At 45.6% G+C, this 13,752-nt stretch overlaps 1 protein-coding gene across 4 annotated transcripts in view; it reads left to right on the forward strand.

Moving 5' to 3' along the window:
- The window catches only part of EZR (ezrin), a 201,076-nt gene extending 188,599 nt beyond the window's left edge, over window positions 1-12,477 (forward strand). For all 4 annotated transcript variants that reach the window (XM_033937964.1, XM_033937965.1, XM_033937966.1 and 1 more), the window contains 3 exons: window positions 7,644-7,736; window positions 7,914-8,165; window positions 9,779-12,477. In XM_033937964.1, the coding sequence (XP_033793855.1) occupies window positions 7,644-7,736; window positions 7,914-8,165; window positions 9,779-9,943 (510 nt within the window). In that variant the 3' untranslated portion in view covers window positions 9,944-12,477. The remainder of the gene's footprint in view (window positions 1-7,643; window positions 7,737-7,913; window positions 8,166-9,778) is intronic.
- Window positions 12,478-13,752: the final 1,275 nt, after the last annotated feature.

A 13,752-nucleotide genomic window follows, 5' to 3' on the forward strand; every position in this document is an offset into this window, starting at 1 on the left:
AGTTCCCTCACGCTCCCCCACGCTACCGCTCGCTGCCTGCCTCCTGCTTCTTCTCTCTCCTCTCTCCCGCCGCTGACCTCGCCGGGCCTGCCCTCTCCTGCACCGGCCGAAGCTGCTCTGTGTAGCGCCGCGCTCTCCTCCTGTTAAGGGGGAGTCCGGCGCTCTGGTGGTGACGCTGGCGGTGACGCGTTGGGGGTGGGCGGAGCTCCCTCACGCTCCCCCACGCTACCGCTCGCTGCCTGCCTCCTGCTTCTTCTCTCTCCTCTCTCCCGCCGCTGACCTCGCCGGGCCTGCCCTCTCCTGCACCGGCCGAAGCTGCTCTGTGTAGCGCCGCGCTCTCCTCCTCAACAACATCAAGACACATTGCTTCATCTTTGTCATCAGATTTCTTGTCTTCAATCCATCTCAGCCAGACATATGATGGTCCTTATGAGTCACATGGCTTCCACGGTCCACGTAACTCCCTTTGTAAGACTTCATTTCAGGACGCCCCAATGATCTTTGGCGTCTCAGTGGTCTCAGGGTCCTGACCAGTGTTCCCTCTAAGCGGGCGGGTGTTGTGAGCAAACTTTTTTCACCGTGAGCCAAAAATATCGGGCGCCAGCAAGTTATGAGCCAACTCGCCCGATTCTCCTCTCGCCGCCCTGCCATCTGCTGTACGCCTCTTCCGATTGTGCGCTGTGACGAGAAACGTGTGCGCTGCGATGTAATATTTTGTGCGCCAGCGCAGCTTAGCGGGAACACTGGTTCAAATGGTTTTATTTATTTCCCCAAATTTATTTTTGTTATACGCATTGAAAATATTTGATATTGCGTTTAAATCAAAATCTCAATAAACTTGAAACGAGTGCCCGTGAGATTGTGGGAGGGTTAAATACTCAAAACTTAGAAGTTTTTGCTACGCCAGCTTTCTGGTATCTTTACATACAGTGGCGTACCTAGCATATGTAACATCCGGGGCCCATCATTTTTTGGCACCCCCCCCCCATCTGTAAGAAAAACATGATTTTTAGTAACAAACCACACGTCACACATGAGTACCTAGGAAAAGGCAGCATCTTACATATTGCAGTGAGCAGTACATCAATACACCCATTGTAAAACTAAACAAGCCAGACCAGCACAGATCAATCCTACACCGTCAATCATAACAGAAAACACACAGAACACAGAAAACACCTTCGCCTAGTAAGGAATATGTAATCACAAACTAACCCCTCCCTCTTTTACAAAACTGTAGTGTGGATTTTAGCTACGGAGGTAACAGCTCTGATGCTCATAAAATTCTGAGCATCAGAGCTGCTACCACCAAGGCTGGTGCTAAAAACGCTTCACAGTTTTGTAAAAGGGGGGATAAAATAAAAATACATAGACAAAGGTTAAATTGAACCAGCAAGAAGCTGGACTCTGCATACAATGCTTCACAGAAACAGTGACACATGTCTCCTAAAGCAATAAATAAATAGAAATTTTTTTCTACCTTTGTCTTCTGTGGTTTCTCCTTTCCTCATCTTCTTGTAACTCTCTTCCTTCCATCCACTGTCTGCCGTCTCTCTTCCCCTATATGGCATCTTCTCTCCTTCTATGCCCCTTCCAGAAACTGTATGCCTCCCCCTTCCATCTCTCCTTTCACCCCATTGGTCTGGCATCTCTCTCCTCGCCTTCCCTCTCCCACACCTCTCCTCATAGTCTGGTATCTCCCCTTCCCTGATTCTCTGGCATCTCTCTCCTTTCCTTTTCTTCCATCTTTCGCTCCCCCTCCATGCTCTCACATCTCCCCCTTCCTTTTCCCTTAGACTGGCATACCTTCCTCCTACGCTCCAAGCCCTGGCATCTCCTTTAATTCCCTCCCTCATCTTCCTTCTCCCTCCAGCTGGGTACCGCAACACTCTTCCCTGCAGCTCTGCACTTCCCCACAATTGCCATGCTTCGGTTCCTCTTCTTCCTTCCTTCCTCCCCCCCCCCCCCCCCCCCGCGGGACCCTGCGGCACCATCAACTCTTACTCCCTCTAATGTCGGCCCTGCAGCTCCAGACTTCCTCGCACCTTCTCCCCTCCCCCTTTGGATCGCTATTATTTTAAATGTTATAGCCGCGGAGCTGTATCCATCAGTGGAGATGTCTAACCTCGGCCTGCCCCGGAACTCTTACTGCAACAGTGACTTCCTGTTCCTGCCTAGACGGGCGGCTGCTGCAGTAAGAGTTCCGGGGCAGGCCGAGGTTAGACATCTCCACTGATGGATACAGCTCCGCGACTATAACATTTAAAATAATAGCGATCCAAAGGGGGAGGGGAGAAGGTGCGAGGAAGTCTGGAGCTGCAGGGCCGACATTAGAGGGAGTAAGAGTTGATGGTGCCGCAGGGTCCCGCGGGGGGGGGGGGGAGGGGAGGGAGGAAGGAAGGAAGAGGAACCGAAGCATGGCAATTGTGGGGAAGTGCAATCCCCCCAATGCGTCCCCTTACCTTACCTCCCCTTACCTTTGCGACGCATGTGTGCGCTGTGAAGAGAAACTTGTGCGCTGCGATGTAATATTTTGTGCGCGAACGCAGGCCAGCGCAGCTTAGCGGGAACACTGGTCCTGACCCACTCTTGCAGCACATTACAGTCACATTGTCACTTCAACAGTCTCTGTAGTGGTGGATGAGCTCTTCCAATCTTTTCAGAGGGTTGTTGTTCCACATTCCGCCTCCATCAGAAAGTTCTGACCATGGACTCATCAACGTATGCTTGGGGAGCTCATCTGGACGGGCTTCGTACTCAGAGCCACTGGTTTCCCTGAGAACACCTGTATCACATCAATCTTTTTGAACTTGGCCATTTATTATTCTCTCAAAGCTTTTTAGCATCTTCTCATCCTTATCTGGACAACTGGTTGATTCGTGTGAAGTCCTTTCAGGAGAGCTCCCAAGTCAGGGCCTGTGTCGTGGAGTTGTGACAGTCATTGGGCTGGGTGGTCAACCTTTCCAAAAGTTAATTGACTCCGTCTCAGCGACTGGAGTATCTCGGAGTTCTGTTTGACACTGCTTTGGAGAGGGTTTCCTTCCCGAGGCCCAAGTACAGAAGTTACAGTCGCAGATTTGCTCTCTGATGGGTTCTCATTGTCCCCAGGCGCAGGTGTTTCTTCAGGTTTTGGGGTCAATGGTAGCCTCCTTGGAGGTGGTCCAGTGTGCTTGGGCTCACATGCGCCCCCTTCAGTATACTCTTCAGTGGTGGTTCACAAGCTCCACACTCCTGTTCCTCTTCACGGGATTATTCATTGCAGTCTGCACTGGTGACTTCAGTCCTCCAGTCTGGTTTGGGAGTGAGTCTAGATCAGCCCCAGTGGACAGTGCTTCTTACGGACGCCAGTCTCCATGGCTGGGGTGCCCAATGTCTTGGTCATTCAGCTCAGGGTAGCTGATCACTGGTGGAGGCCACCTGGTCAATCAATATTCTGGAGACCAGGGCCATTTAGTTGGCGTTGGCAGCTTTCCAGTCGTTGCTGGAGGGCAAAGCGGTGCAGGTTCTCTCTGACAATGCCACAGCTGTGGCTTATGTCAATCATCAGGGAGGAAACAAGAGTCGTCTGGTAGCTCAGGAAGCGACTCTGCTCATTGAGTGGGTGGTAGTTCACCTTTTGGACATCTTGGCTTCCCATATAGGGGGAGTTGACACTGTCCAGGCAGATCTCCTCAGTTGTCATGTTCTGGATCCCAGCAAGTGGTGCCTCAGGATGGAGGCTTTCGATCTGATAATTCGCGCATTAACCACGCCAACTGCCATTTGGTCTTCCTTAATCACCCCCAGTGGTTTTTGTCCCCCCCCCCCCATCCACCTGCCAAACTGGCCTCTGACAACGTTAGGATAATACACAACTGTTTTTAAAGTTTCAAAGATAAATGAGTATGTGCCAGCTTTAATCCTGTTGCTATTTTCTGTATTTATTTTACTAAAAAGGAAGTCTCTGCTGCACACACCCAATGCATAAAAGTCCATCTTTCTGTATTTTAAAACAGGCTCTAGATGATAGATTCTGGTTTACATATTTGTGAAACACACTGACTTGCATGTCCCAATTCTGACTTTTAAGATTTTTATAGTTTCTTCCCACCTCCCCCTAGTGTTTGTAGCAGTGGCATATGTTTGATAACCTTCTGGCGACGCAAGCAGCAAAACTTAACCACTCCATCTCCAACCTGTTGATGGCAAAGGGCGACTTCAAAACTTTTCGAAACGAAATCAAAACCCTATTTTTCAAAAAATATCCAGATATCTTAACCCAACCCTTCCCCCTCCTCCTAGATAAATTCTCCCCAAAACCTCCACTTAAATAATCTCTTCCTCCCCAAAACACCAACCAAGTATTCAGATCCCTGAAATGTAAAGTAATCTTATTTGTACTCTAACTGTAATCTATTTGTTATATCACACAGTAACGTACAGTCAATTTAATATCCAAATTGCAAGTTCTTCCGGAATTAATCCAGGTACCTCTCCTCCCTTGTAACCAAAAAAAAAACAAACCCCAAAACTGTTGTAACTTCACTGGAAATGTCCAGTTAGCTCTTTTGTAACCCGCCTTGAACTGCAAGGTATAGGCAGAATAGAAGTCCCTAATGTAATGTAATTAAGAGGAGGGGCAGTCTGCCCCGGGTTCTGTCTTGGTGGGGGCGCCGGCACCTCATTTCTGAACCCCACCGCACGAATGCACCCCTTGCCTCATATCTCTTTAATTTTCCCATTGCGAACAGTATTACGAACTTGCTGCCCGTGTCGGTGTTGGCTCTCTCTCTCTTGTCAGAGGGAGAGCCAATACGACATGGGCAGCAAGTTCGTGATGCTGCTTGTGCCAGGAAAATTTAAGAGGTACGGGGAAGGGAAAGGAGGGGCAGGAAGAGGCAGGGGTAGAGAAGAGGGCGGGGAGGGGCACCACTAACCCTCACTTACGCCACTGATTCTAATTCACATTGGGCTACTGCGAGATTAGAGTGTTGACTTCCCTTCATTGGGTTTCAATGGTGTCCAACAGTGTATCCAATAGATGACAATAAATTATCAAACAGCAAAAAAAAAAGGGGAAAAAAAGTCTGAAGCTAAACAAATTTAGGTTTTATTAGATTGTAATTAACACTCGCATGCAATTTATTTATGAACATGCTGCGATTTCCATGTGTAGATGCTCGTGAAGTCACATGTTAGGCCGAGTGATGCATGTAGAGCACGTACAAAAACTGCGGTACATGAATCTGCTAAAGAACAGAACAGATTACTGCAAAGCCAATTAAGACCTGCACAAGAAAATATACGCAGGATGTCTGATAAGATCAGTACAAAACATGCTGCTGTGAAATAATTTTTTAAATTAAGAAATACAGAAAAGAATGTCCTCCTCTCTTTGCCAGTGAAACGTTTCTTTTTACAGCTGATGTTATACTAGAATTGTTTATAATGTTCCAAATCCTCCTTCCATGTTCTTTCAGACTGGAATTCTGAACTAGAGAATGACACGGGGAAAAAATCTGTCCCCGGCCCACCATCCTCTGCACCGCCCCGTCACCGCCGTTCCCTTCACCGCCCCATCACCGCCATCCCTTTCACTGCCCCGTCACCGCCACTGCCATCCCATTCACCCCCCCCCCCGCAGCATCCATATAAGCCTTAGTACTGTAATATTTAGCTTATTCCTTTCTTATAAATCAAAGTCCCTGCTGCTGAATTAGAGAAAGAGATGTTCAGCTGGCAGGGCTTTTGTTTATAAATTTTTATCAACACAACTAATATACTACTTTATCCTAAAGCAAAAAATAAATAAATAGAATTTTTTTTTTCTACCTTTGTTGTCTGGTTTCTGCTTTCCACATCTTCTCATTCAATTCCTTCCATCCACTGTGTGTCTTCTCTCTGTGTCTTCCATTTGCTGTTACTGTGCCTCTCCCTTCACCCCCCCCCCAATTGGTCTCGCACCCATCTTCTTCCCTCCGCTCCCCCATAGTCTGGCATCTGTCTTCTTCCCTTCCAGCATCTTCTCCCCACTCTGTCTTCCACATTTCCCTTCAGGGTCTGTTCCTCTCTACCCTCCTTCAATGTCTGTTCTATTTCTTTCCACCACCATCCTTCCCTCCCTTACCATCTGTTCCTTTCTACCACCCTTCAGCTCCTCTCGCGTGGCCTATCTATCGACCTTCCTCCCTCTTATTTTCGTGGCACGTTACAATGTAATTTGTGCAAGCCACTGGAGCCTGCGAGCTCGGTCCCTGTCCCATCCCCACAAACCATCTCGCTTCTGTGCTCCTATTTTCTCCATTTCTAATATCTCCCCTATATATCTGCCATTGCCCCCCCCCTGTGTCCATAAACCATCCCCGTGGCATGTCCCCTTTATGTCTCTGTCCCTATGCCCCATGCACATAATTTCCCCTCTTTCTGTTACCTTCCTGTGTCCAGATTTCCCCTATCTTCCTCTTCCATACCAGTGTGTCTCTTCTTTTCAACCCCATCTAGCTTTTTTCCCTCTTTCTTCCCCCACCACTGCTTCCAGCATCTGGTTCACCTGCCTATCCTCCCCTTTCTTTCCTGCTGTGGGTTTTTCTTTCCGTCTTCATCCCCTTGGCCCAGAATCCTTTTCCCTTTCACTTCCATTTTGAATAACTCTAAGCTGTCTTAATGCCCCAAATCTTTTAGCAACTACGGATTAGTAGTTCTGCAGTAATTGCAGCTGAACTGTGTTCATGTCCAAAAAATCAGAATAATAAAAGTGCCAGCACACACCTACACATGAACTAGAATGCTGTTCTGTGTGTAAATATTAGCCTCACAAAATTTTTTTCACACATAAAATTATATGAGCAAAAAAATCATTATTTCATGTTCAAGTAGAAAATGAGGTTGGTGGGAAGTTAATTTTCTCTATGCTCTGTGAAGCGTAGACAAGAATTTAATGTTAGCCCTTTTTTGCGAGAGGCTTAAATTGAGCTAAGCATTTTTCATAGCCCGACATCAAGAGTTGGGGTAAATCAAAGATTTTGACAGCATACAAAATGACAAGCAGCCCGCAGGCCCTGGAATTTTGAAGAGAGAATCTCCTTGGCATTTTTAACAGCTTCAGAAAATGGTTATATCCGTCCTCACCTTAGTTTGCAGGCTTTCTTTTTCGGCAACCTGCACGCGTGGCTACTCAGTGTTCAATTTTCTGCTCTGCTGCAACTTCCTGTTTCCGGTTGCATCAGAGCAGAAGATTGAACACTGAGCAGCCGCGTATGCGGATCGCTGAAAAAGAAAGCCTGCAAACTAAGGTGAGGTGAAAGGAGGGTACTGGCTAAGATCGATCGGTCGGGCAGGGGCTGCGGGGACCGCGCGAACCTTGATGCCTCACTGCAGAGACAAGACCATTCACCGCTCCACGGGGCAGTGAATGGCCTTGTCCCCGTCTCCGCAGCGACTGCTACTTTTCTTTCCCCGTTTCGGCGGGTTACCCGCGGCTAGTCGCGGGTAACCGCCACCGTGTCATTCTCTATTCTGAACCTCTTCCATACAGGCATGGAACCTGGGGGTTGGGTGATCACTCTGTCCTCTCCAGAGAGAGGTTACCATCTGATAGATGTCACTGTTCTTTTGAAAGTTTGCCTAAAACTTTGAAATTTAGTTTCAGCATTTCTTTTTGATAGGCTGCTGAACTTGCAGAATATACTGCCAGAATTGCACTTTTGGAAGAGGCAAAGAAGCGCAAAGAGGATGAGGCTGGCGAATGGCAACATCGAGTGAGTTTAGTTTATTGTTTCCACTTTTTCACAAGGGAGAGATGTTGAAAAAGCATGGATTTTGTAATCTGTCACTGAATTTGGGGGTCCTTAATTACTAACCTGATGCTTCATCTCTTGTTAAATGTTGTAGTTCTGATTATTTGTAACTAATGGCTATGTTTGCCTTTTTTAAAGGCCAGGGAAGCCCAGGATGACCTAGTAAAAGCTAGAGAAGAGCTGCAGGTAATCATGACGGCGCCTCCCCCACCTCCACCACCTATTTGTGAGCCAGTAAGGGAATATGTTAGTGAGAACTTGCAAGAGGATGGCATGGAATACACCATGTATAGTGCAGACCTCACATATGAAGGCATCTTGGATGATCGTAAGGAAGAGACACGCGTTACAGAGGCAGAGAAGAATGAACGTGTACAAAAACAACTAATGGTAAGAGAAATGCATGGGCTACCAGGTCTCAAAAATGTTGCTGAACATTGAGATGCATGTAAGTGGGCATCTAGGAGGCAATTCTGTATTTAGAAACTCTCACCCAGAACCTAGGCTTAACCCATTATCGGTATGCATAGCATTTAGGCACCCACACTTAATGCCAGCCAGAGAATGGGTGTAAGGGTGGGTGCATGTAACCTCCAGTATTCTATAAGTTACCTGCAGAAGTGGGAGCCTGCCTGCCTGTCTCTGCCTGTCTATGTCTCCCTTGCAAATGCATGCAAAATTAACGGGTATTTGCAGAATAGCACCGAGGCACTCTGCTAGCATGTACATGAGTATGTGTACACTTGTACATGAGTATATCTAAATGCTAGTATTCTGCACATCTATGTGAACAACTTGCTTATAAATGCAGGCACCCACTGTAGGTCATAGACTTGCCATATAGGGAATAATTTTATAACAGGACGCCTACAATATGTGAAAGGCAAGGAAGTAATACTCCGCAGTACAGTCTGTTTTTTGAACCGGTAAATTCATATTTCAGGGTTAAAAAAGAATATAAACAAAATTTGCATCTGTGCTTTTGTCGTCATCTCTTTATGAAAAGCATATGCATCCAGCACCACTATTGACCCAGATGGGCATATGTATAGCTTTTATGTTTGGTTCATGGATATACATTTCCCTATTGATGCCTCTCCTTAAACAGTAATGGGGAGCCATGGACCAGTCAATTAGAAATCTACAAGACCTCCACCCTCTGTTTAATTTATTTCTCTGTGTTTTATGAATAGAATTGTGTTGATAACAAAAGAGACATGGTGTATCCATTAATTCTAGCATTCTGTAATGACAACTTGCAAACAAAATTTTTTTGTAGCCAGAAATGTATAGATTTGTCCCTGTTTATAACATGTAGGCTGAAAACTGATGCATTTCAGGAGTTATTGTTAATGTGTAAAAATGATTTTGCAGAGTAAGACTTTTTGTAAAAGGGATGCTGTTAGTTAGGGCTTCCTAAACCTATATTCTAGTGGCCTTGTGGCAGTAGCATAGCTCCACCCTTGAGTGTGATTGTGCAAGCACGCCATCGAGCTCTTTCTACCCTCCACCTCCACAGCTGGAGCTGCAGTGGTGGCAACTCGCCTTTCATCAGAGGCAGAGTGCTGGGCTGCTCGGAGGCACGGCACAGCTGCAGACGGGACCGGCGCTGCAGCCTGGCCCTGGTGCCACCACATCCTCACACCGTGAAAGAGACTAGGTGGGACTGAGCTGATATTGGGCGAGCAGGACCCACCCATAGCTACACCCCTGCCTTGTGGATAGTTGAATCTATTCACAATAAATATGCATAAGTTAAATTTGCATGCACTGAATCTTCACTGTTTGCAAACTTATCTTCTGCATAATCACTGAAGATAATCCTGAAAATCTCATTTAGTGTGAAGTGATTAGGATAAGTCTGGGAGCAATTGCATTTTTTTGTGTGTGTGGTGTGTTTGTGGGTTTTTTTTTATATATATATATATATGTCATATGTGCAAAAATAATCTCAGATGCATTTCATTTACCTAAACAGTAATCTATATTTGTTAATATTGCAGGCTTTGAGTTCTGAGCTATCTCATGCTCGAGATGAAATGAAAAAGACCCCTAACGATGTGCTGCACTTGGAGAACATGCGACAGGGTCGTGACAAGTACAAGACCCTAAGGCAGATCCGACAGGGCAACACCAAACAGAGAATAGATGAATTTGAAGCTATGTAAATACTTTGTGTAAGCAAGAAAGGACAAGGGCAGATCTTTAACGTGTTGACTTTCTTCAGGGTCATTATATAACAAGTTTGGAGAGGTTTTTTTATTTTTTTATTTTTATTCACGTTTTACTCCCTGCTTTCCACCCCACTTCTGTTACAAAATAAAACAAGTATCTTGTCACTATTCTTTTTCTTCCCAACCCCCCATAAAGTTTGTCAGTTTAATATTATGTATTGCTGTATTAGTGCCAACAAGGATCTTATTTAATTCTAAGGGTGACAAGTATTACAGTTATTCCCATTGTGTGTCATGGGGTGGGGGGAATGCTTTGTACTTCTGGCCTAAATATTTCTCATAGTTTTGCTTCTTGGCTAGCTTTTGTTTTAATACTTCACATTTCTGCTTAACAAAGTTCAAGCTTATTTGGTTATACTGGTAGGTGATTCAATAAATCACGTTCATGAATCAAACTAATGCAAGACTTTGTGGGGGAATCAGTGGCGTAGCGGCGGTAGAAGGCTCCCTGGGCAGTGGCACTCCCTCCTTTTCCTCTTCTGCCACGCATGCGCCCTCCCTTCTCCCCGTACCTCTTTAACTCTTCAGCGACACAGGCAGCATCTTCAACCTGCTGCTCAAGCTGGCCTCAACTTTCCCTCTGATGTCACTACCTGCTCCCACAATCAGGAAGTAACTTCAGAGGGAGAGACAACCAGGACATGATGGTAGAGGGAGAGCAGAGGTCAGCTTGGGCAGCAGATTGGAGATGCTGCTCACACCAGTAAAGACCCAAAGAAGTATGGAGAGGAGGAGAGGTGCTGGCTCCCCCACCAAGACGGCACCTGTAAAAGTCTGCACCCCCCCCCCCCTTACTGTGCCACTAGGGAAAATACTGTAGTTAAAGCTTCCGATTAGTATTCTCTGTCTAATGATATTATTAAGATCAAATTTTATTTTGTATATATATTTTTAAGGGTATGTGTTAAAGAATTGAGAAATCACTTTTTCAGTAACAGTGAAGCTGGGAGTTTTGTTGTTGCAAGAGACTTTGTCAACTCGAGAGTCAAACATTAGAAAAGAGTCTAAAAATGTTCACATAAATTTGAAAGTACTCTTGTTGCACTACCAGAACCAGAGATGATATAATCTTGTGTAATCACTGATCAGATGGAGATTTGTAGAACTGCCCTAATGGCAGGAATGTATTACTTCTCTAGCAAAAAAGTTATTTTGTATATTTTGTTATCTTTTACAGATTAATATTGAATATGTAAAGTAAATTTTGCTTAGACAATATACTAGTCTAACATGCTGCCAGAGTAATGTACAAAATCAATTACTTATAAAACATCTATTTGTAAAGATAATTTTTTTGATTTTCTTTTACTTTTGCTTGCATGTGATAGGCTTTTATTTACACCATTAGCTGTTTTATTTCTAACAAAATGTTCTAGTTTTATTACATACATTTTTCTTAACAATATCAGACTCCAAGCATGAAGGGACTGTTAAAAAATTGTTTTTCAACTTTTTTTTATTTTACCTGTTATGGACTACTTTATTTTCCCTCAAAAGTATTTGAAAATTGTTTGGTGAGCATGTCAGATGTTGTTGGGCTATGCTCCAGAGTGGTACATTTTTATGCTGCTTTAGAGATGAACACCATATCAGTGTTCATTGCAACATACTTAACGGTATATAAATAAAAGATCTGCAAGGATACAAAATACGATGTACATTTAAATTGCATGTTATGTTGGTTGCCTTTGAAGACATCTGCAGGCCACTGCTATTGCAGTGCTCTATGCTTATTTTGGAGAAGGAAGATTTGTACCATATATTTGAGCTCAATAAATTATTTGCACAATCAAAAACTAGAGCTTTAGGAAGCAGTAAATAAATGTCTGTGTTTTTGAAGCATGTAATAGCTAATCAGATGAAATTTGATGTCACAAAAGAGCTAGATCCTACCATAGTGGTGGTCATTAACATCATAAAGACACTGTATACTAGGTCAAACTGCTTTATTGGGAGCTCATTTAATACCTTCTAAAAATATGCATGTCTTTATGGCATGAACTCACAAATCATTCACTGTTACATGTAGTTTGTCCTTGTTCACCTATGATCAAAGCATCTATGAGGGGGTGCTGGAAAGTTCTCAGGCCAGCCAACCAGCTTCCTAAATTCTGAGCATTATTTTGCCACTGTAGCTGAAAAGAATGTTTTCTTATTTTGTTAAGTGCCAATTTGCAGAAACAAAATTATGTGTTTTGACATTGTTTCAGATCTTTGATTGAACCATATTCATGTTATTCTCTTCTTGGTTGGGCTAAGAACTTTTGAGCACCCTCTCGTATAAGCAATTCGTAGCACTGCCATTTTCAAGTTATACATAAAATCGAGGATAATGCATTCACATGTATAGTTTTGAAAAATGGTGTTCTCATTACAAGTGAAATTTTTATTTTATTTTTACAATGGATGGAATCTAAACAATAAGGGGGTAATAATCAAAAAAAAAAAAGTCTAAAAAGTGTCCTAAGTGGCTACTTGGACAATCAAAAAGCCTGATCATCCAAGTACCCATAACCAAAGCTGGTTTTTAGACGTATCTAAAAACAGCTTAGGCCTTTCCCCTGCCACTAAACGCACAGAGAAAAAAAAAGAGGTGTGTTTAGAGGAGGGAAAAGGGCGGGCAGTGGGCGGGAAGTGGGCCGACCTACACCTAGGCGTACAACAGGTATAACCAAAACATTTACAGATTGCCTAGTCGGCACTTAGACCTTTTTGACTTAGACGTAGTCAAACCAGGTCTAAGTGCCGAAAAAGGGGCCACTGAGCTGATGACCGCTACCCTGATGACCGCGCAGGAGAGAGGCCCTATCTCTCCTGCCGCGGGTCATGGCAGTTCCGGTAGAGGAGTGATGGCATCGCGGTAGGGGAGATAAAGCATCTCTCCTGCCGCGATCCATCACCACCACCCCTCGCAATTAACATCGGGCCAGGAGAGAGTACAAGCTCTCCTGGCCTGCGGCAACCCCCAAATCGAGTGGGCCAGGAGAGAGCCCAGGCTCTCCTGGCCCGCAGCGACTCCCGAGTACGATCGGGTCAGGAGGGAGCCAAGCTCTCCTGGCCCCGGCGACCCCCCCCCCCCCCCCCCGCCGCTACTTGAATGGGTCAGGAGGGAGCCCAAGCCCTCCTGGCCCAGGCGACCACCCCCCCGTGACTCATTCGGGCCAGGAGGGAGCCGAAGCCCTCCTGGCCCCGGCGACCCCCCACCCCGCACTACATTACGGGCAGGAGGGATCCCAGGCCCTCCTGCCCTCGACGCAACCCACCCTCCTCACAAGACCGCCCCCCAGAACCCCCGATCGTCCCCCCCAGCCGACCTGCGACCCCCCCGGCCGACCCCACGACCCCCCTTCCCCGTACCTTGTTTCAAGTTGGCCGGACAGACAGATGTCAAACCCGCCTATCCGGCAGGCAGCCAACAGCAGAATGGGGCCGGTTGGCCCAGCCGTCTCAAACCCCCACCCACAGGTGGGGTCTAAGGCTCCTGGGCCAATCAGAATCCAGCTTTTAGGTGAAGGACTGGCTCCTCCTTCACCTAAAAGCCCTTCTGTTGGACGTTTGTGGCTTAGGCGTTTTTTTGTTTCATTATGGCTGAAAAGTGTAGACGTGGTGTGGGTGTACTTTTAGCCGTAGTGGTGATTGGGTGTTTAGGCAGAGGAAGGCCATAATCAAAACAAGGACATTTGTTTTGGTTATGGAACTTTCCCTGCTTCTTCGTTGAATGTTTAAGGACTTAGGCCAAAAGG

This window comes from Geotrypetes seraphini, chromosome 3 (assembly GCF_902459505.1).
Source record: "Geotrypetes seraphini chromosome 3, aGeoSer1.1, whole genome shotgun sequence".
Classification (NCBI taxonomy): Eukaryota; Metazoa; Chordata; class Amphibia; order Gymnophiona; family Dermophiidae; genus Geotrypetes; species Geotrypetes seraphini.